The sequence below is a fragment of the Lissotriton helveticus genome, chromosome 1_1 (genome assembly GCF_964261635.1).
Source record: "Lissotriton helveticus chromosome 1_1, aLisHel1.1, whole genome shotgun sequence".
In the NCBI taxonomy this organism is placed as follows: Eukaryota; Metazoa; Chordata; class Amphibia; order Caudata; family Salamandridae; genus Lissotriton; species Lissotriton helveticus.
In genome coordinates this window covers 1,310,911,967-1,310,935,925 of record NC_136057.1, presented here as the reverse complement: position 1 = coordinate 1,310,935,925, position 23,959 = coordinate 1,310,911,967, and the positions used below count along the sequence as shown (strand labels likewise).

The following is a 23,959-nucleotide window of genomic DNA, read 5'->3' as shown; positions in this document are numbered from 1 at the left end:
AATGGTTCGGAAAAGCTTTTTTTACAAGCAATATTGCTGCAGCACCGCCTGGTGGTGCCATGTGGCTCTAGGTGCAATTCCAGAGTTAGGGGCTGATAATGACTAGAGCTCCCGGTTTTATGGTATTTATTTTTTTGACAATTCCGTCTGTATTTATCCACATTTATTTTTTGTCAACTTTATCTGTATTTATCCATATTTATTATCGGTTTTATGAAGGAAATAAAGCTGAAATTTGTATATTTCCACATGTATTTAAATAATAAATATGCAGTCATGCTTGAATGCCTGCCAGTTTTCAGTGATATAAACACTAACAGAAGATTAATCAATGTACTTATGTGAAAATATGCACATTTCAGTATCAGCCTTGTGTATATATAGTGCTGTTTAAGCCTCTTTACTAAAATTCCTTTTTTTAAACCCTCTTACCTGTCAACCTACACAGTTATTGGCCTAGCAGTCATGGCAAAGTGTAGTTAAAATCACTAAAAAAGCACCCAATTTCAATTTTTATCCACATTTTAAAAATAAATATAACCAAGAAAATAAATACGTTTCTGTCTGTATTTATCTGTAAAAATCAGTATAAATGGAAAACAGGGAGCCTTAATTATGATGTCCGTGGGTCTGACACCTATGGCACGTTGATATCGGATCCACCGACATCTGCCCTTGAAGTCCGCCTGCCGCATTAAGATGCGGTGGGCGGAGGCATAGGGTGGAGGGACCGCGCGGCGCATCCAGGCCCAAGGAGTCCATTGGTGCGTTAGAAAGACAACATAATCCCTTAATGAGGGCGGTTTCGCCGTGTGGATTATGATGTCGGTTTCCGACAGCCATTCCATGTTGGCCTTTCCAACGTGGACAGGCTGTCAGAAAGAAACATATGGGGCCCCTAGCAGGGCCCCTTTCCCCCTGGTCCTCCGCTATGGGGCCTGACATTCCTGCACCCTGTGGCAAGCACTTCATGGTGCCTGCCACACGATGCAGGGATGTTGCAAACATCCATTTCACTATGGCAGCTTGTGTTGCAGGCCTTTCCGCCCACCGCACAAGCTGCCATAATGAAATGCATGTTCCGCATCCAAATTGGGATGTGGTTACCGCCACTGTTTGAAATGGAAAAATAGAAGTGCAGGTACTCTTTAACAGAGTACCTGCTTGTTTCTGAGAAGTGCCGGTACTCTCCCTCTCAAAATAAACTGGTCCATTTAAAGCACTGGTTACCGCTGACCTATGGTCGGGTGTCCGCCCGACATTGCAATCAGCCCCTCAATGTCTATGTAAATAATGAACCCTCGTTATGAGGTCCGCTTGAAAAGTGACACATAGTTTATACCCAACCAGGAATTATGATACTGAGGAATATGGTAATACGCAGGCACTTTATCCCTCTCAAACTGAGAACTTTTTTCACAGATTAACTTGGCCTGCTTTTCACAGAGAAAATGTCAAGTGAAACACCCGAAGGTGAGGTTTACTAGAAAAAGATTTGCTTTATAGAGACATTTGTTTTTCTGGGGTGTTCTTGGATCATGCCCGAAGGCAGAGATATTCAACATTTAGATGCTCTTGAGGGAGTACTAACTGCTCTTATTGGTGAGTAGTTTTTACACTTCAGCCCTGGTGTGAACCTGGGCTTCTATGGGAATTCACAAGGGCATATTATCAAGCCCATTATCGCCGCTTTAGCAGCAGTTTCCTGCCGCTAAAGCGGCGATGATTTTAACGCCCTTTTTGATAATATGGCCCAATGGCAGCCTGTGCCGATGTTGTTGCCGCGAGACAATCAACTTCCGGTACACGTTTCTATTCCTCCGCTTTTCTTTTTTCAAGGGGACTGCGAACACATGCCTCTCGTTATCAGGAGAGGCTACACTGGCATTGAAATCCCTAGATCTGTGGAATGACCATACTGACCTTTCGCCCCGTATCCAGTCCTCATACTGAACCTTAAAATAGACAATTAAATAAGCCCTGTGCTGTCTGAAGGGCACTCTCTTTGCCTGCATGACCCCAACTAGGAATTAAGCTGCCACTCTATCTTTAAACCATTCACTTTCACTTTGCTTTCAGGAAAGGTTTAAATTAGTTTTATTCTGTTAGTTCTCCTCTTCTGCGTTTACAATTTGATCAGGAGCCGGTATTTTGAATTATAAGAATTAGATTGTCCTGTAGTGCCTCGATGCCATATGGGTGAATGTGCATGTTATAAAAGATCTACCAATCACTCTTACCGTCACACGAGCCGTGGGTTAACCCTTTGAAGGGAGTTTTCGCTCCGGGATTATTGAACCCTTCTTTGCAGGTACAGGAAGTGTTGCCGGGCGACGTCTCATGACACTCAGAGTTCTTCGGACACAGGGTGTCGTCTTTGCAAGTTACGTGTGGTGCTGTGAATGGAAATGTATAGCAGATAATTGGCGTTGAGGTTTCTTGGAATACTTACAGAAAAAACGTGCTTTACAAGAAGTTCAATGCACAAGTTTTGTGATCTGTTTCAAGAGAATGAACAACATGATGCCTCACTTTAAGCCACTGTTTGCTTCCAGTACACAGTATGGATGCTCCATAAGACACCACTTCTAGTCTGCTGGTGAACAAAGCAGTGTTAGGGGGTTGATTCTTGATAGAAACTGATTCCAGAGTAGTGTGATGTGACCAGCCTCTCCCTTGGATGTGTGAGGGATGCCTCAAAGGGAAACATCTTAAACGCAACTTTTACCACGCAGTGCCTTTACAACGCAGGTTTTTCAACGCAAGTCATTACAACGAATTTCGCTGGGGGGCGCTTTAGGATAGGTAATAGTTTAATTTACTATCCAACACCTTCTCTACTATCCACGGGGACTGGAGTTGGAATAGTAAATTAAACTATTCACTATCCAGCACCCCCCAACGCAAGTCGTTGTAATGACTTGCGTTGAAAAACCTGCGTTGTAAAAGCATGCGTTGTAACAACATACATCTGCGTCAAAGGCCTCAGACTGCTAATGGACTGTTTGCTGTGAGTTGGAAGCCTCCTGCTTCGTGAATGAGGCAGGCACTGCATGCCACTCCTAGGAAAAAGTTGCCAACACCATCTCAGGATTCGAAATCTTAATGCATTGCCAATGTGACATCTGTGGCTCCGCCCTTTAATGGACAGGGTTCACAATGTCAGAAGCAGCACACTGAAATCCTGATAATGGGGAGCTCATGCAGGGGTCCTTGGGTTCTGTTGAACACTTTGTTTGGGGCATCCCCCAAGTAAGACAGAAAAACACGGGAGTATGCCTGCCCCACAGACCTCTTCCAAACAACTACTGCAGACTCAGTTGTGTGATCCTGCTTGGGTTCTCTAGCACAGGCGTCTCCAAGTAGCTCTCCACCTCATTGTGAGTAGCTGTCCTGTGTGCAGCCCAGCCTCCTACAATTGAAACGTGTCTTTGGTTGAATCATTATTTGTATGCCAAAATTAAAAAGCATGCATTTGAGATGAAAATGTGTGTTTTTCAGAACCCAAAAGCTGTTGTTTGGAGAAAAATGTATGAATTTTTAAAAAGTATTTAAAGCTATTTTTGGAATTAAAGAGATGTATTACTCCCAAGATTACTTTGGTGCCAGGGTGCGCTGCTATGGCTGTTATGTATTATCCATGTAGAGGGGAATACATACTACTGCTAACCCTTTCTAATGCACTGATGTGATCACTGCAGACAGTCTTGTTTGAGGTGGCCACTTCTACATCACTAATATTAGTAGCTCGGGCTAATTTGTATTGGACATTAGTAGCTCTTGTGACAGAAAAGGTTGGAGAGCCCTGCTCTAGCATATGGAAGAAATCTTGCACCAAAGAAGGGCAATTTCAGGGTAAATTAAATGCACAGATAACAAGCATTCAGCAACTAAAGTGACTGCCCACAAGATATTTGGATCAACTTCGCAAGGGAACAAAAACCCTGCTTGTCCTTTGGATCAATTTCACAGGGGAACAAATACAGCAGCTCCACTTCTTAAGGGGCCAGCGACCTGCTGCCATGGCCTAGGGTGTCACAGTAGGGGAGGTTAGCTTGGTAAAGGGTCTCAGCACAATATACATAACCCAGGATTAGAAGTATAACACTTACCATTACAGAGGACAAAGCACCAAATCACACTTTTGCATCCACTCTTATGTGTGATGAAGGGGAAAGGGTGGGATCTATGCATATGAGTGACGGTCATCTGAAATCACGCAGGGATGGATACTCTGACGCCCGCAACCATGACACTAAAAGCATCACTGGCCTGCAGTGGATACTGCCATAGACCACAATGGTAATTAAGGGCTTTGGAACGGTATGCCCTGCTCGTGTGTCACAGTTCTTAAAGTTGATTTGCTGCCTGGCTTCCATCTCCTGCTTCAGAGAGAGGCAGAGCAGGCTACCTGGGACACACAGCCCAGCCCAGACTTAAATACATTGATTTGTTTAGAGATATGATTGATTGTCTCTCTAATTACATTGATCTATTTAATATTTATGTAGGAATGTGCAGGAATTTAACTGGGGCGCAATTCCAGAGCCCAAATAGAGAAACTGCCCCTAAACCAGCGGCAGCTGGTACGTAGGCAGAGTGGGAGGGCGAGCAAATGTGGTGTGGGTGCGTGCATGCATACAAGGTGAGTGGTGTGTGTAAATAAAAAGAAAAAAAACAAGTACCTTGCTTGCTTCACGACCTCCAGCGTCCTCCTCGGGCAACCGTAAATTCCCTTAATCAATCCTGGTGCTGCTCTCATGCTGGTAACTAGCATGAGAGCAGCACCAGGATTGGAGGGAGCGGCCTCTCTTAGCGCTCTCAAGAGCACTGGAAACCTATGCTTTCTCTAACGCAGCTGTCTTAAGACAGCTGGGTTAGAGAAGTTTAAAATGTGCATGTCTGGCTGCCCGTAGTAAGACGGCCGGCCAAAAAGACATGCACACTTTAAACTGAAGTGCACAGCTTCCTGTTGCCATGCAGTAGCAATGACCCTCCCCATCCTGACACTTGGTTCAGGACAGGAGGATGGAATAATAAAATGATAATAAATTAACTTTATTACCATTTTATTTTTCATCCCTGTGGGGCATATAGGGCAGTGGGGGGATGCTCCTCCATCCTAATGGAGGTACCCTTTCTAGGTTTCAACTGCTGCATAGCTACCTACCAATGTACATCCCACCCACCCTTTGGCACCAGTGCCAGGATGCTGATTCTGGTCTATTGATAACACCAGTCTTAGAAGATTTGATGGGTGCCTACGTGTCTCCACAAGCTCTCAACATTTCAACTGCCTTATTCCAAGTAGTATCTTTAGGCAAATGCTCCTACTGCCAGGGTGAAATCCTTAAGAATGTCCTGAACCCTGATTTGAAAAGACTGGGGGCCTGATTCCCAAACGACATTTTTGAGTTCGTTTACACAGAGTAAATTTACACTTTTGAGTATGTTTGCCACTTATCGGTATTCACAAACCACACTTTGTAGTTACTTACACCTTTGGAGCAACTTAAACTTTTGCCGTAAGTCCAGCACTACACATGGCCAACCATTGGCACTACAACAACCTCCCATAGCACATAATATAAGTAGGGACTTAAAATAAAACTCCATAGGAAATGTTTTATTAAAAATTAAATTAGTTAAAAAGAGTTAAAAATGGAAATAGAAATTAATGAATGTTAAAAAAATATATTTAAAAAGTATATACTTATTATTTAATTTGAAAATATTTAATAACCTATTATAAATAGGTTTGTACCATTTGTATATGTTTTTTTAACATTAATTTATATTTATCCATATAGGCTGAAGGAAAATCAACAATAGGGATAACATAGACATAGATTTCTAAGCACATTCGCTGCATAAAAAGAAGAGCTTTCCTAAGCATTCCCATTAATTGATTACATAAGTGTGTCCAGGCATTGGCTTTCAAATCTAATTATATAGTCACACACGTTTCATCAAATTATTCTTCTCTGCTTTTCTTTCTAATTCTATTCTTCTTTGTCTATCTCCTTTCTTTCTTTCCTCTTTCTACCCTTTCTTTTTACAGTCCCTCTTTCTTCCTTGATACTTTTCTTTCTCCAGTACTTTTATTCCCTTCTAATTACTTTTATCCCTTCCTTATTTCTATAATACCTTCCTTCCTAACTTCCTCCCTCCTGCCTTCCCTAACAGCGTTATGCAGTCTCTTCTCTTCACACCTAATTTCTCCTGTCTTTTTTAAAACTGTTTTAGAACATAGAGGGGCTGATTTCGAATATGGCAGTCGAAGGCTACTCCATCAGGATGTTGGAGGACATTGCCCCGCCCTTCCAAGGGACATCAGCCTGCGATAGGTAGATTTGTCCACCAGCCCTGCTGACATTTCTAAACATTTGGCAGGAACCAACGTCATGCGGTTTTTGTCAAAGTTGTACAATTTTGACAGGTGTCTCCATAAAAGATGACAGTTGTCTTTCAAACTTTTACAAAGTTTTTAATTTTAAAAATCAAACTCCCAAAGCGGGAGTTTTTTTTCAAAAAATTTAAAACTAATGACCCCCACACCATGGGAGTTTTCTGTGAGAAGCTCATCGAGTCCACAAACTTCAAGCAGTCAGCTAAGAGAACATCATTCAGTCCACAGATCTCTAGCAGTCCCAAATGCTGTGGCGGGGGAGCGTCGCCACTCCTGCCAGCAGCCAAAAATTGAAAAATAAAATGAGAATAAACTTGTGTTTATTGACATTTCATTCTACTCCAAAGCTTCACCTAGGGGGCGGGCCACTGAATTGACAGGCAGAGGGGAAGTTGTAGGTGCTCTGGTTGTCAGTGCGCATGAGGTTTTGGCCATCCGTTTCAGGCTGGCCAAACCCTCATGCGCACTGAAGTTCTCTCCAACCCAGCTGCGTTGCTGGGCTGGAGAGACCTGCGCAAAAACAACAGTTGATGGACGGAATGCTTAATGAATCATACATTCACCCCAGTACAGAGATCTGGGCCTAAATCCATCGTTTTTTTGCTCACCATGCCATTCCGGTTTGGACCCAGCCATAAGCAAATCAGTCTTGACCCTGCGCCCCATAGGAACAGTCCAGCCCGGCTGGCACAGGCTCCCTGTCTCCCTGGGAACGCAAGTCATCAGTGCTCAGGCCAATCCTGATGCTGCTTTCTTGCAGCGTCAGGATTGGCCCAGGGGATTCTGGGAGCCTGTGCCTGCAGTGCACTGTGACAGAGCCAGAGAGGGGCGTTGGAGCGTCAAACAGGAATGTTATTTTATTAATTCTTTTTATTGTTGTTCGTCCTGGTCACCTCCCTCACCCTCTGCCCCGCCACTTTGCCAAGAAACTGGCCACTAATGCCCAAATAAAGTGTGAGTAGCTGTCTCAGCACAGTCTCTTGTCAAATGTGAGTAGTTCTCCAAGTCCAGAGACCATGCTGTCCAATGTCAAGTGTGAGCAACTTACCCAGTCCACATACCCCAAGCTACCCCGTTTCAGGTGCGAGTCATTCATTCAGTCCAGAACTCACAAACATATAGTCTAGCCTTTTTTTGGATTGTACCATGTCAGGTGTCAGTAGTTACCCCATTTTCTCTTTGCGTTCTGATAGTCTAGGTTCTACATGTTTAATGAGAATTGCACTACAATGCGCAGTTTGACAAAGAAGCTAAACCTGTGTGATGTTCTAGCATGGACCAGCTGAGATCTCGAAATGGCGCCACAGGCGGGCACGAGGTGTATCACACTAGATGGTCACATAAACTCTCCAGTCTCCCCAGATGGAGAGGAGAGGCCTTAAGCTAAAACATTTATAATTAAAGGACATAATTAGTACAGTAATTAGTACAATTGCAATAAATATATATATAATAATACACACACACATATAGCACACTGAAAATGAGCTGCCTCTAGGCGCTGCTAAAAGAGAATATTCTATGTATTGATTATTAATGAAGAGGGGCTGAATATCCTTCGACATCAACTGGGTCATGAGAGACGAGGTTGATCTCCTGAGCAACACTGGCGCCTTAGATCGGGTTCCGCCCGGGCCATAGCACCGAGACCGCACTTATAGCAGTGTGTGAACATCTACGTACCATCCTGGATGAGGGCCAGACTGCGGCGCTCATCCTGCTCGACCTCAGCGCTGCGTTTGATACGGTCTCCCATAAGATTCTCTTACGACGCTTGGAGCAAGTGGGGGTGGTAGGGCTGGCCCTGGAGTGGTTCCGTTCCTTTCTTTTTGACCGAGCATTTCAGGTCATGGCCCCCCTTCCTCTCCCATGCTCATGCCATCAAGCAGGGGGTCCCTCAGGGCTCGGCTCTTAGCCCGGTCCTGTTTAACCTCTATGTGCAACCTCTGGCGGCAGTAGCAAGAGACCATGGCCTGACCATGATTTCATACGCTGACGATACTCAGCTGGTGGTGGCCCTCTCTGAAGATCACACTCATGGTGCCGCGCAGTTCCAGGCTGGCCTTGCAGCGATCACGCAGTGGATGACCACTAACTGCTTGCAACTCAATGCTAACAAATCAGAGGTGCTACTGGTGGGGAAAGATAAGGGACTCTGGAGCAAGCATTGGTGGCCGGATTCCATGGGTGGTGCCCCCAACCCTAAGCCGACGGTAAAAAACTTGGGGGTCTGGTTTGACACCAAGCTGGATTTTCAAGAGCATACCAAGAAGATCGCTGGTTCTTGCTTCGGTCTTCTCCGAGGTCTATGACCTATGCTTGGTTTCTTTGACCCTCCCACCCACCAGCTGATAGTCCAAGCAACTATCTTGTCCAGGCTGGACTACGCTAACTCACTTCTATTGGGAGCTAATAAGGCGGAAGTCACGCGCCTCTTAAGGGTTCAGAATGCAGCTGCCCGAGTCCTTCTGCGGCTCCCTAGAACGTGTTCTGCAACTGATGCTTTGCGGTGCCTGCACTGGCTGCCTGTGCCTCAAAGGATTCGTTTTAAGGCCCTTTGTTTGACCTTTAAAATTCTAAAAAAATCCTCTCCTGAGATTCTGTCCAATCTACTGCTCCCCTATGTACCTACTCGTCCGCTACGCTCGGCCAAGCACTGCCTTGCCACGGTTCCCCGGGTGAAGCGACTTAGAGCTGGGGGTCGGTCCTTTCGTTACCTTGCTGCCAAATTATGGAATTCTCTCCCTGTGCAGATCCGCCGTTTAGACTGCCTTCTGTCCTTCCGTAAAGCTATTAAAACGTTCTTATTTCCCAGGGCCTAGCCTCCTCTCCTAGGGCCTAGCTTCTGCACTCTGTTGGCATGACCTGAAGCGCCGGGACGCCCCTTCACTGAGGCATCTGTTGCGCTATATAAAATTTCCAAATAAATAAATAAAAATAAATAAGTGCTCGGCCGTGATCACTAATTCCAGCATGTACTTTTGCAAGCATCTATAGTTTGTATTGTGCTACATGGTACAATCAGACTAAATCACCCCTTTAGGAGAAGTGAATCTCAGGTATGATTTTTGCCAGTTTGCTCAACGATTATGCAATGAAAGATACGATCAAATGTTCATTCTTTGAAAGCGACGTTCAGCAACAGGCCAGAATCATTCATTCTAAACCAATCTGAACTCGAATTAAATAAGTATTTCTTTGTCAAGAGGTGCCATTTTCTTAGGGGCCAGGATGGGAGCTGCACCTGGTCTTCTGGTCAGAACTCCGCTCGCAGAGCAAGTACCCCCGATTACCTCTTAATTGTGGTCCATGCTTTCTTAATTATCTTCTCTGTCTGCCTATGTTGTCTCTACTCTCCGTTGCCTCCTTTCCTACCTTTCTTTTTGTTCTTGTCCTCTTGTGTCAACAGCTCGGAGGCAACATGGTGCACTATTCAAACAAAATAAATACATATATGTTACCCTTTAGGCCAGTTATAAAAATTGTCAGTTATTAATTTGAGCCGGTAGTTGCAGGGGGGCCACCAGGACTCATTTTTAGGTGTAGGTACATATTTGTTCTCAATAGACTTTGACCCACAGAGAGAGAGAGAGAGAGAGAAACACAAAAGGGAGAAGAGGAAGATGGCAAAACAGTGACAGAGAAAGAAACAAAGTGATGCAAAATAACTTGAAAGAGTGAAATAAAGGCGCATGGATTGACTATGGTGAATGAAAGAGAAATGAGATGAAATCTTATTCCTTAGTGATGCTTCCAGTTCACAAGACAGGCATAAAGGCTTTGTGTGAGAAAAATCGATCACAAAAATAACATGCTACAAATATACTGTAGCCAGAATTTCTACTACCAAAATATTGTAAGTGTAGGCTTGCCATACTAAACTACACATCTACGTACCTTGAAGTTATATATACTGTCTACAAATCTGTACATGGACTTGAGTATATTAGGAGAAGAATTCCCTTTATTGCATGATGAGTTAAAAACCTTTGCAACAGTGTATAAAAACAGAGGTTCATTGCTAGGTACTAACTTTGACAATAAAGTTCAAAACATCATTATGTCCTTAGGTGCTGGCTTTCACAGTGGAGTTAAGAACATCAATAAAACCTAAAGTCTAAAAGTTAATTAAACTTTAGCTTAAACAGTTGGGAATGAAAAAAGAATCATTGAAACATAAAAGCCTCTATTGCCTGATGCAGTGAACGATACTATATTTGTGTAGCACAATAGTTAGAACATTCTGGTATTCTGAGAGCATATACCATCTGAGACATCTGATGAGACTGCACAGTCTCTGCAGTCAGCCATCGAACCTGTAATTGAATTCTGGCACCTGCAGGCCAGCCCTCTCCCTCGAATGTGTGTTTCCTGCTGTCTCATGTATGGAAACTCAAAGGCAACGGGGCATATTATCAAGACAATTATCGTTTTCGGCCGAAATGCGGCGATAATTCCATTGCAGTATTAACAAGAACACGCTGACAGGATTTAGGGTGTGTTTCCTTGTGTTATCACCTGTTTCACTAATGCCTTGCATTTCATCGCTAATGAGATGCAAAGTAGGCGTTCCCCACATTTACTACATGGGAAAACATCACCAACGCAGCTTCACGCTATTAACAACAATGCCCTATACCCGCGTTGCGACTATGAAATTCGTGCTAAGATCCCATTAACGCTGGTTTCTAACATCAGGTAAATTTCTGACTTAGCCATATTGCCCTATGGGAGGTGGATTGTCAGGCTAAGTCACCATGGCCTATTAGCAAGGAATTCACTATCGCTGGATTACCAGCGATATTCTGGCATTTCGCATCTATCGCTGGAATTTTTATCGCTTTGGAGATAGCCATTGATAATAACGTTCTATCTCAGTGATAAAATCCAGCAATAGCCGGCGATAACTTTAATCGCGCTAAGCGTGCTTAGCGATATTTATTGCTGTCAGTTGCTAATATGCCCCAACGGTTTAGTGTGCCAGTGGACAGAAGAAGCAGCCATCTGGGTTGCTAGCCCAGACTGGAGACCACTGGCATATGCGTGGGGTCGCCAGTCTGGGCTAGCAGGCATGGGCTTCTATCTGATCTCTGTTTTATCAGGTTTAGCTACGCAAGGCATGTAACTGGATGGCAAATGCTTGTCATCTGAAAGTCTTGATATCAAGATTACCTTCAGTGGTGACGGGCGTGGTCTCAGTTCTGGCTGAACGTCCATCACAAAGGAAGCAGATGCCTGCAAGATAGGAACAAGAAGGCTGTAAGTCACTGAAAACGAACTTCTGTTTATTTACAACACATGCAATAACTTGGTAGGCGACATGATGGCTTCCTGGTACACGAACGCTTCATTCCAGTGCTGGGCTTTCCTTGTGCAAATCGCTACTGGGTTAATTGGTCAAACTGCTTCCCTTGATGAGGATTATGTGTACAGAGTGAGCAATGTAGGGATTTGTTAAATTCAAGCCCAAGATTGGAAAACATGTAGGGGCATATTATCAAGCATGGCGTTAACATTATCGCCGCTTTAGCGGCAGAAAACTACTGCGAGAGCGGCGATAATGGGCTTGATAATATGCCGTAGAGAATTCCCATAGAACCCCATGTTCACACCAGAACATGGGCTTCTATGGGAATTCACAAGGGCGTATTATCAAGCCCATTATCGCAGCGTTAGCGGCTGTTTTCTGCCGCTAAAGCGGCGATAATGTTAACGTCATGCTTGATAATATGCCCCGTGCTCTTTATAGATTGCGTTAACTGGTCACTTTAACACCTTGCGCGCTGCGGGTTTTCCCGCTGTGCGCTGACATTTGCGAAAAGCCGCGTTACATGACGAGCTGAGCTCGTCATGAGCGTACGACAGTGAGCGTGGACAAGACTGGAAATTAGCGTAAATTATGCCAAAAATGAAAGAACAAATATCACACAAGGGTTTGGGCGACTGCTTTTGATAGAAAGGTGCTCTTGAGCTGTTGCTAATCTTGGGTTTCCCCAGATCTGTGCCCAGTGAAACGTAACTAGGGACACCAGCACTTCCAATATGAAAGTACCCTCAGCTTAACATTATGGTTTGCAAAATCCATTACACTTCATGGCTATCCCTCCCTGGTAGGTCTTGCACAGAGTTAATGCGAGAACATTGTGGACTTGCAACATGCCAAACGGACACTAGGTGGCAGGCTCCGGCCGTTCAGGGCTTCTGATATAATTACGGGCTTGGTAAGGAGGGGGGAGGGAGGCGTGGGTGCAGGCTTGTTGTAAACTTCAGACTAGCACGTGGCCCGCAACTTGGTGACTCACTCGACTACTGATGATAAGAAAAGTTTAATGATATGAACTTAACTGCCGAAGGAAGCGTGATAAATACCCGTAGACTGAAAAAATGGACCCGCCATTTTGATGCCACCAAAATGTATAGAAGGCTTCTTTAATTGAGAGTGCGCGTGACAAATCACACTGATTGGTGACCTCTAATTTGCACCACTGGAAGTGGCATATGCATATGTTTGCTTACCCTGTTTGGTCTTCTTACATTTTTGCAAGTCATTTTTATGTCTGTGCAATTGTTGTTTCCGTTTAAAGGATGAGAAGGTGGCATGTCTACAATTTTAAGAGCCAAGTAAAGACTAGAATCTAGGCACTTTTTTTATTATGTGAGGGAAATCTTACTAATTGACTGTTGTTGTGTATCCAGTGTTTAGCTCTTTTTTACTCTCAGCTGTGCTGTTTTCATATAATTTACACCCAGGCTGGTTCGAGCGCAAAATATCTCACATCAACTTTGAAACTGGTGCGTGTCACGGACGAGAGACTATTTCTGCTAGAGCCAGTATCCCATCGGAATTTTGCTTGACTTGTGAAAGTGAGGTATGCCCTCACATACAGTTGTAATGCAAGTGACTGTCAAGACACTTTTCACGTAAAAGGTGTAATTTTTGCAAACATTACGTATACCAGGAGAAAAATAATGGACAATTTCACCCAGGCATGTAAAAACAATAAAGAAATCCCTTGATAATTCTGTTATTTTCAACATAAACTACACGCCACAGCTTAAAAAGAGTCATGCGATCGGAATTTGGGAAGGGCCACTAAAAGGCACTTTCAGCATGGAATTCTCAGTAGAAAGTCACCTAAAAAGTCTGCACTGATTCGCACTTTTCGATCTTTTTTAGCCTGAGGTGTGGAGTCTCACCTGGATTGGCTCTGTGCCTCATGCTATTCAAAATCTGCGTCAGACTTCTTGCCCACCCGTCTGCTATTTCCTTTAAGCCGATGATACTCAACTGATTGACCCACAGGCCTCACTCAGACTGACGCTTCTGTATGCTTCTATGTCCTCAAATCTCTATGAAAAGTGCTACCACATCTACCCAAGACTCATCAAGCACATTTGAGTTCTGCATGCCTTTTGTCACAATTCGACTACTGTAATATCCTCTACGCATGTCTGCCTATTACTGCTTTAAATAAGCTTCAAAAAATTCAAAGCATGGCTGTTCATAAGATGATTTTCTGAAAACATGTGATTACACCATTGCTACAGCTTCCCTGGCCTCCATCAAGTTCAGCTCAAGGTTTTAATGCAACATTAGTTCTTGTCTGCCTGGCTGTTTCTTCTCCTATCACCCATCAGGGATCTTCGCTCTTTTATCCCATCTTCCTCTCAGTGTTCCTCGCTTCACATGATCCTGTTGGGGCAGGGGTGTTCTCCCATTAATTTTAGGACCCAAATCCTGTAACAACTTGCTTCTTGCTCTGAGGGCCATCTGTAGCCATCTGAGTTTCAGGAAAGAGCTCAAAAGTTGCTTTTACTTTTACTTCTTTTTTCCGGGGGCTTCTACAGTGGCGGCTCCTCCGCTAAGGGGGAGGAGTATTGCCCCACTCCTCTGCAGCAGTAAAAGAAAGGAAAAATTAAAATGATAATAAATAAATGTTATTATCATTTTATTTTGTCCTCCTGCTGCAGCAGTTTGCATGAGGGGCAGGACAGGGCTGCAGATCAGGCGAGGATTGGTAGAACACTCCTAAGTGCGCAATGACTGTTGGGCCGGCCATCTCGGGCCGCCTAAAACAGTCATGCACACTTTTCCTGTACTCCATGCAGGCTGCATTTCAGCCTGCATGGAGAACATGCCCACCCCTCCAGCGCCTAGCTGAGCGCCGTGTCATGGTGCTCAGACCAATCACAATGCGGCATTGCAGCGTTGTGTTTGGTCAGGGGAACCTGGCCTATGCTTCCTGTTCCTGTAGTCAGATGAGGGAAAGCAGGAACAAAGATGTGGGACCTGGCGGCAAGGTACGTATTTATTTAATTTTAAACTTTGCGACAAGCGACAACCTCCCGCCACCCATGAGCCGTACCAGCCGCCACTGGTCTTCTACGTTGCTCCCTTCTTCCTGGCACCAAGATGCCCTGTTGGATGGACGCTAGCGCTCATGAAATTCTAGAACCAATCAACCATCAATCAACATATATTTCGGCTCCATCTTGGTAAGAATGAACAACCCCAATTGTAATATCTATATCAGCTACTTTTTTTGCCATGTTGGTCAATTTTGCATCATCTGCTACATTTACTAAGTGGAAAAACACAATCTGCAACACATCTTAGCCTGGGATAAAGAAGAAGCCAACGCTCAGTAATGTAAGCAGGTGAACAGTGACGCAGACGGTGGATGTGCAGAAGAAGAGAATTCCACAAACTAAAACACAATCTGGTAAAGTGATACTACCAGGGAGGACTCAACCTCGAGGTGGGCTTTCCCGAGAGAGTTCTTAGATATTTTTTTTTTGTGGATAACATGGGTCCAGTTATTAAACAAAAAAATCCTCAAGGTATACTGCAAAAGTATCCTTTTATTATGGTAGTACTGTGGGTATGGTTAAAACGTTCTGTTAGTTAATATCAGGGTATAGATGTGGATACTATGATCCTTGCATACCCCTGGGACCATCCGACATGTCTCTGCCCTTTTCTAAAAGCCTATATGGTATTGGGCATTCATCCCGGTTGATATCTACCTCCCTGAGCCTAACTTAAAGTGAGGGTAAGTAGTTTGTTAATAAAAGCAGATGGGACCTACCCCTCTGAAGGTAAACCTCTGTATGTGATACCTACTCACAGGGGGAGTTTTGCCTCATGGTCTATTGAGGTGGGGGGCACCTCCTATAGTCACACATTCGCCAAGTTGAAATGCCCGCTTAGATACTACCCGTCACCACAAAGAAACAAACCAGAACTGATTAAAGAATACATTAGAGGTAACTGAACCCTTTAGATACAACAGTTGTATGTAAGAACATCGTATACAGAAATAATGTCTGACATAAATATCATGCCCTATATATCATGCACAAAAATATTGTCCCATTTGATGTACATTTTCTATTGTTAAGTCCAGTGAAGCAACATTTTTGTAAATTATGTTTAGGACATGATATTTATGTCAGACGAGATTTTGGCAAGAATTTTCTGATACCGTACCAGAGCAACATTTCACCTACATCCGTAATAGCACAGCTATGCCAAATTGCAGTCCACCATGTCACTTCCAGAGGTGCAAGCCACTAAGGAGACACCTATCTCCCAAACGAGCAGTATAGAACAGAATAAAACACACACAGCTCCGTCATGCCGCACAGGCACAGACTCAATCCAATGCTGGGCAGGGTCCTTTCTGCCAACTTAAAAAGAGACTCCAAATGCTGAAGCTGTCCACTCATCTCCCCCAGTGACGTCACACACTACCAACTCAATGAAAGACATTGGCACCCAACATGACTACTTGTGATCACCTGTAATTGAACCCAATACTCAGCTACCACTGCACGCAGTGGAACCTACACAATCCTAGAAGGGCACTATTTCTAAAGCCATCAAAACACTAATGACCCAGGTCGGTTTAGGGCATTCAATTTTGAAAGAGCTAGTGTATTGCTTATCGCAATTTTTTCTCTCAACAGACACACCTCCCACTTCTCATCAGTAAGGGGTAGGGAATACACCAGTCAATAGCCCATCTTAAAAACAAGCCCGCTCCCTATCCAGACAGAAGCGAAACCCACACCCAAATGTGATGAAAAAAATATGTGGAAGCGCGATAACACCTCACGGGCGCACCACCAATGGGACCCCTGGTAGGTACTCACCAGGACGGCCCTGTTATCATCATCGGTGCTATCGGGCTTAAAGAAACGTGTCCAAATGAAAACCAATTGTGTTACCAGTAATAGGTGCAGTGGAAAAACATACAAAGACAGTGATGTCACACAACATAAACCATATATACACAAAACCACGCACACAGCACGAACAGATAACTTTATTCTTGTTCTTCTATGCTGCTAGCGTATATTAAAAAAGTGAAAATGGCTACTACCTATAGAGCCATGTTCTCCTTTCATTTCTAAAGCCCCAAACTCCTGATCACTTGATGACTCAGACTATGGTTTCCGCAGCAACTCCAGAATGTGCAAGGCCCAGGCATCCCAGAAAGCCCCAATCCTCCAAGGCCATGCAAATGGCAGGGGTGCACTACACAAATTAAGTTAGAACAATATAACTTATCAGACTTTTAGAGCCCGCACAGTCTTTTCGAATACGAGCACTCTCTAATTTTAGAGTAACAATTTCTATTAATTTATTATTTTTCTTTCCATTGACATTAAAATAATATTCTTAATTTTACTCGACTTTTCAGCTTCTTGCAGCATTATGGTAAAATGCATATTGTCAACAGTGAGAAACCTGGGCCCTGATCAGGAGAGATTGCTGCATTAAAAGCCCTGCCCAAGGTAGCGGCCATTGTAGTCGTCCTAACTTGGCAAGACCAAGCTCCTAATGCTAAGCTTGGTTTAGTGCCTAGCAGACGTTTGACCCAATTTTCGTACTCAGATGGAAGTTGCACAATTATACCAATGCCCAATGACTGAGTGTCAAAGAATAAAATATCATCCATAATGAGTCCCAGATTCATCATAGCCCGGGAGGGTGTAGGACATTCACTTGGTATTCCGGAACCCAGTGGGATTTATTACTAGAAAATGAGAACTTCATTCATAATAAATGCTACATGCACCACTGGCCAGCAGTTAGACATTTTACACAATTTCCTTGGTTTTGCCCCCTTTAGTGAGCAAGAACCCTGCATACAATAGGCCTTATATTGACATTATTTAGTAGTAGACGGCGAAGCCAGAATTGTGGTAAGGAATATCGATGGCAAAACATCGAAGGGTCACATTATCGAGACACAGAGGGCGCTATGGATTTACCACTCTTAACTTCACATCTATGTGCTAAGAACACACACTCACGCATATATATATTACCTATGTACGCATATGTGGAGTGAGTTAGGCATAGAAAATCTATACAAACTTACTTTCAATATTTTATCCTTCGATATTCTGGTCACGAGATTGCGACCCTTCGATATTCTGTCTTCGATATTCCCAACCCACACCCGTGTCAGGGGTGCTCAAATTATAAATATATTGGAAAAAAAGTATACATTATTTGGAGTAACAGAACTCTTGACAGCCCTCACCCAGTGACTCCCCCTAAAACCTCACACGTGATAATTCACCCTGGGATTCTCAAGACACATTCTTTCAGTCTTCTCCTCAGTCAGCTCTAAAGAGCATGTTTTATCACAACGTAAGAGAGACTAGACGCGAGTTTCCCATCACCCGTGCTACAATCGTGGACAAGGACTGCAATCTTGTCATTGACAGTTGCGTAGCAAGGTCAGGGGGTCCCCAGTGCGGAAAATCCCTTGTCACCCCCGCCTAAATTAAAAATAACGAAAAAAAAGATAGTTACACATATTTTTGCCATTTTGTCACTCCCGTCAGTGCCATTTTGTCACCCTCCTCAGTGATGACACCCGGGGAGGCCCGGACCCACCGCACCCACCCTTCCTACGCCACTGGGCATTGACTGACTTACTGGCAGTGGCGACCGCCTGATAGCCTGATCAGTTACTAATTACCTGCCACCTGCACCCCCACAATAACACCCGGCAGAGGCGCACCTAGAGTCAAATTCCGGGGGGGGGGGGGGTTAAGAAAAAATGTCAGGGGCTGATTCTTCAAGCAAAAGGCAGAGTGGATCTGCAGGGGCCCTAAGAAGGAGTGAAAACCATCAAAGCCTCATTAACAAGCAAAAGGTCTTTAAAAGACCCGTGAAGTACTCGGGTGCGGCTGTGTGTGTGCTCGGGAAGCTGTCTCATCCTGGGCTGCCACACACGACAGGGGCTGAAGCCCTGTGAGTCCAATGGGCGTTGCGCGCCTGACATCTGGGCATTGGACTTTACATCGTTTGCATTTTGACACCTCTCTGTACAGCCAAGTCCGGATGCAACCGCGTTACGTGTAAAGAAATAGTTCCTCATGCCAGTCCTCTGTCGTTCGAAGAGGTTCAGGTTTTTGCCAGTCTCTGGAACTGGACCAGGAGCCTGAAGCTGCCCGCTTCACCCCACCAATGGCTTCCCTCCAAGGCGAGCTTCCCCATGCCTTGAATTCATCAGTCCCCACCCCCCCGCTCTGGCTTCAGTCTCCCCAGAGGTGTAAATCACAATCCCTTTGTCCTCTTTCCTTTTCTGTCAGAGAGCCAACCAGGGCCAGCTCCATCTCAAGAGAAAAAAAGCCAACTCTATTTTCAGAGGCCAATAGAAAGCGACGGTGGGTGCACGTGGCTGCGGTGGAACCAGATGGAAGGCTGAGGACCGGAAGCCGTGAGTAAGGGCAGTCCCTCTCTGTACACTGGGCTCTTGTTGGGCTGCAGTGTGCAGACTGCCGCCCACTCTCCAGTCCCCTGGGTGAATCACTGCTTCTGTTCTACTAATGACATTAAAAGGTTCAGTTCGAGGCGCGGTGCTCCTCCTTGGCCGCATTGTGCATTCGTGGTTGGTTAAGAGGTTAGCATCAGACGCTGAATTCTCGCCAATTACCATCAAATAAACTAAAATAGCCACGCTGAAGAGTGAAGTGAGTGGGCGCAGATGGGTGGTACTGTTGGAAAAGGAAGGAGTGGATGATTCAGTCACTGTAAAATCGTCGCTCCTTGTAACACCCGCCCCAGCAAAGCTACTGCTGGTCTGGACCAGTGAGGCACAGAGTAACCTCCAGATCCTGGGGACACAGCAGGGGGTTGTCATCAGGCCCACCCTCTTCCATAAGCAGCTTTGGGGTAGCAGCTGACGATTTTCTTATGCAAATAGTTAATGAGGTTTTGAAACTTGAACATGTTTTTTTTTTTTTTAACGAACCTTTATTTGTAGCAAATCAGAGTACAGAGATGGGCCTACAACCAGCTCGGCCGGCCGCTAGTAAATTCAAAACATTGCAAGCGATAAGCATTGTGGCAACAATTCAAGATACAGGATAATACAGTAACAATACAGAATTCGAATGCGGCATAGCAGCTCGAGTAAGGATATGAAAGGTTCATTTTACTAATAAAGAACAAAAAGAAGCGTCACGCAGTCGCACGCATTCCCATGACAGTGCTTAAAGCAGGATAAATGAAACAGTGTCTATACGATGAGGGGGGCCCCAGGGGACAAAACATACATAACAGGAGAAGCAAAGGCACAGCCCCAGCATACAACAGGTCCAAACCCACCCCTCAGCGCCATACACACCGCAAGAAACACAGGCAACGACGACAACTGAGAAAAAGGAAAACTAAAGGGCCATAATAATGAACACAAACATACGCCCCATCCGCAACCTCCCACCCTGCACACCCGCAGAAGGTCATGGCCTACCCCCCAGCCGCGTGCCTGTCGCCCTAATAGAACCCGAAATATAGAAAGATAGAAAAGAAGGAAAACAAAGAGAAAAAGAAAGAAAGAAATGGAGGAGGACCCCCAGTGCGCCGCTCGGCCCCGTCCTGCACCCCAACACTACGAAAATCCCAAAACGGAGGCAATACCACAGAAAAGATCAATAGAGTCTGGGTACAGAGACAAAGAAATAGCAATCACAAATATCCACGACATCGCCCGTCAATAATAAAGCAAATAGAGGACAGGCCACCTCAGCCCTGACCCTGTCTGGTAAGAATACTGCCTGAAATTCTATCAATAAGCAATGGGAAGCACAGTCTCGAAGGTCCAAACAGGATAGACGGGCCCGGACGGAACAAGGCCATAAAAAAGCATAATAATTCAAACCCAACCAAATACAGACAGTAAAGATAAGGCAACCACAGCGCCGGTCCCAGGAACTTCCAAAAGCTGACACAAAAGAACAGCATCCAAGAGGAGAAAGTCAAACAGTCTGGCCATTGCCGCGAACCCTCGGGGCCAGTCCACGAAGGAAAACAGCGCTCCACTCCCATCCGCCGGTCAAACATGGGCCCCAAGGACAAAGTCATACTGGCGATCAAGACGGCCAGCACAGGCAAAGAAGTCCGGGCTCCAAGCGGTCCGAGGAGCCTTCGAGGAACCGAAACCTTCCCCACAGAGACAGCAGAATGGTCAGCGGCCGACTCCCGGAGTGGGACCATGGTCGACATAGGTAGCGGAACAGCGATGGCGTCCAGTCCCATACCCAGGACTCGGGCGTAGCAATCAACAGTCTCCTGCAAAGTCATTAAGGCAGCCAACACATCTCGAGGTGTGAACTCCGTCGTGCGATGCGGGCATCCCTGTCCCATCTCTGCAACAGCCGCCCGGCCCGGACGTGAGCCGCGAAGAAAGGCGCCAGCCGCCATCTTGAGCCGATCGGCGCCAGTCCCCTGCACAGATCCAGGGAGCGGGCCGCACCGTGGGGACACCGCAGGATGCATCTCCAGGACAAACAAATTGTGGGGCAGGGTCCAGAAAGGAGAGCCACCAAAAGGCTAAAGTCCCGCCGGGCCCCGGGAGGCGCCCACCTATAACAGAGCGATCTCCGGTTATGTCTGGGCAACAAACGTTGGGGAGGGGGCAGGAGTCAAGCGCCCCCTCCGATCCCACGCCGCCACTCTGTCCCACGAGGGTCTACGACGATCAGTTCGTGTCTGTACCGTTGGCAGCGGTCGGTCAGAACATCGGCCCCCACCGGCGAGGCGCCGCTCCACCCCCGACGGCCGTCGATGCTGCGGCCGAGGCCGAAGGCCCCGCCTAATCAATGCCCCGGTTCCACCATCACACAGGGCCGCAAAGCAGACGGGGAGAATTCTCAGGGTCGGTGGCACGTAGACGCTCCGGAAGCAGACGGTAGGTGTTCGCTGTCTCTCCGGAGGCAAAGGAGAGCACTTTGGGTCAGGATATTCGGCAGGATAGTCGTGTGGGGCAAAGGGGCTCGCGGAGCCGAGCGACTATGCGGCCATTTCAGACGGCTGCTTGGCTACTCTGAACATGTTGTTTTAATGTACATAAATAAGCCCTAAGAGTGATTTTCAAAACTAAAAACATACAGTCTTTTGTTGGTAATTGTGTGGTATCTTCCAATTGGGTCATCACCCGGCTCAAAGGGCCCCACCCAGTCTATCATGGATGGACCAAAATATGAAATCATCAGCATCATCACACTCTACCTTGGTGTGTGGCGCCAGACCCAAATCACACTATGCACCTCAACCCTTTGGGACATTCTCATGATGCCTGCTTTCTTACAGTAGTGTCCATATACCATTTGTTTGATGACATATGGGACAGCAAAATCCCAATGCCTACATCAACACTTTAGACATTCTCAATGTGCCCTTTCTTCTTAGCAGCTGCCTTCTGCTGTCTGGAAGATAGGGACAGCGGAGGAAAAAAACCTTCCTATCTCCAAAAGCAACCCTTGAATACAGCCAGGGTATTTTTAGAGTTTCTCACTTATTTTGCTCACATTTTGGTAATCCCATCTATGAGGTTATTATTTTGTTGTACGGTATGTCAATAAAATGTTCCATTCCAGTCAAAAAAATATTTATCCGGATCAAGTGTCGGAAGTAAGTCGCACGACTGAAGGTGAATGGCTCCTGCCTGAATTCTTAGGGCCAGAATACACTAAACATTTTAATGTTAATCAAAAACGTTGATTTAGCGCTGGCGTGCGTTAAAGTGATTTTTTGTGTGCATACTAATCTCATTTTATAAAAGTTTTTCTGACTCTTTAAATGGGATTCCGAATGAATAGTGAGTGAATATTTTGTAGTAGGCGTCTATTTCCAAGTACTAAATCGGTGTCATACGGATCAATGATTTGGACCCAAATCTGATGGAAAAATATTGACCTTTTACTGGTACCTCAAAGGAGGTGGTATTGCTTTTGTAAAAAGGAAGGCCTCCCCTTGGCGCTTCTTCCCCCTTTGTGAATGTTAAAGAAAAGTAGAAGAGTAGGCCGCAGTCCTAAGGACCAGTGGCAACTCTTAAACACACTATAAATTTTTTTTTTTTTCATTCAGCCTCCTTTTCTTTGAGAAAAATGGGCTGCATTTTAAAAACAGATTGCAACCGGTATTTTGCGACCAGTAAATAGCGAATTTGCCCTTTAATGCTTTGTATTATTTTCACTTTAATGCACTTACTTTACTTTTCTTACACAAAGCTTCAATCGTGGCTTCTACCGGAGGGAACCCTTCCCATCCAGATGAGGGTCACGCTGGCGATGTATAGCCAGGTCAGACACCATGAGCATGCATTGAGGTTCCAATAAGATACATATCTCTGTTTTTAACATAAGTGAGGCGTGTTCAAACCCAGCCTTTGCATGTAGCTACAGCAAGGAATGTACAAGTAGAGAAGAAGCGGCAGCAGATTGATGTACCACAATATCACTCAACCCTACAACTGGTCCTATAAATCCTTCATACCCTAGTGCGGCCTTGGAGATGAGGGCACAGCTAGCATCTAGGCGGTGTCTGTGCCTGTGCTCATGCAGAGTGCATAGGAGCATTGGCTTCATGGGTGGCTGGTGTGCTGCACTCTGGTGTAGCCTGTTAGTGGGTGCAAGGGGCCTCATTTATGAGGCTGTGCTTCACTTTTACGCCGCCGATGCGTCACTTTTGTGACGCACCAGTGGCGTAAAAAATGCACCTTGTTGCGCCATATTTACAAAGTGACGCATCTAGGTAGATGCGTCACTTTGTAAACCCCTGCGCCACATTATACCTGCGCCAGGTATAATGTATGCAAGGGGGGCATATTGACGCAAGGAAGGGTCGTAGAAGTGACGCAGTGAAATCTATGAGATTTCACTGCATCACTTTTAGGACACCGTTGCGTCAAAATCTTGCGCCTGCCTCACAGCAGGCGTAAGACTGACGCAGGCCCTTTCACATGGGGCTTGCCCCATGTGAAAGGACGCATTGCTGGAGTTGCGTCACTTTTGTGACACACTCCAGCAATGCGTCACTTTTGCGCTTACAGATACATCAGAAATACTGACGTATCTGTAACTCCTTGCGACATGATGCGTCATACATTAAATATGACGCATCAGGAATGTCGCAAGGAGTGCACACTGAGAAGTGACGCATCGCTGCTTTCACGCAGCGATGCGTCATTTCTCATAAACGAGGCCCCTGATGTCTGGTCCGGCATGAAGTGCTTAAAGCTTCCA

General features: G+C 45.3%; 1 protein-coding gene across 2 annotated transcripts in view; it reads right to left on the bottom strand.

The window, feature by feature from the left end:
• The window catches only part of ADGRE5 (adhesion G protein-coupled receptor E5), a 160,810-nt gene that overhangs the window by 65,542 nt on the left and 71,309 nt on the right, over nt 1-23,959 (bottom strand). For both annotated transcript variants that reach the window (XM_078681490.1, XM_078681480.1), the window contains exons 2-3: nt 11,582-11,644; nt 2,241-2,396 (exon numbers count right to left, since the gene is read on the bottom strand). In XM_078681490.1, coding sequence (XP_078537616.1) covers nt 2,241-2,396; nt 11,582-11,644 — 219 coding nt within the window. The remainder of the gene's footprint in view (nt 1-2,240; nt 2,397-11,581; nt 11,645-23,959) is intronic.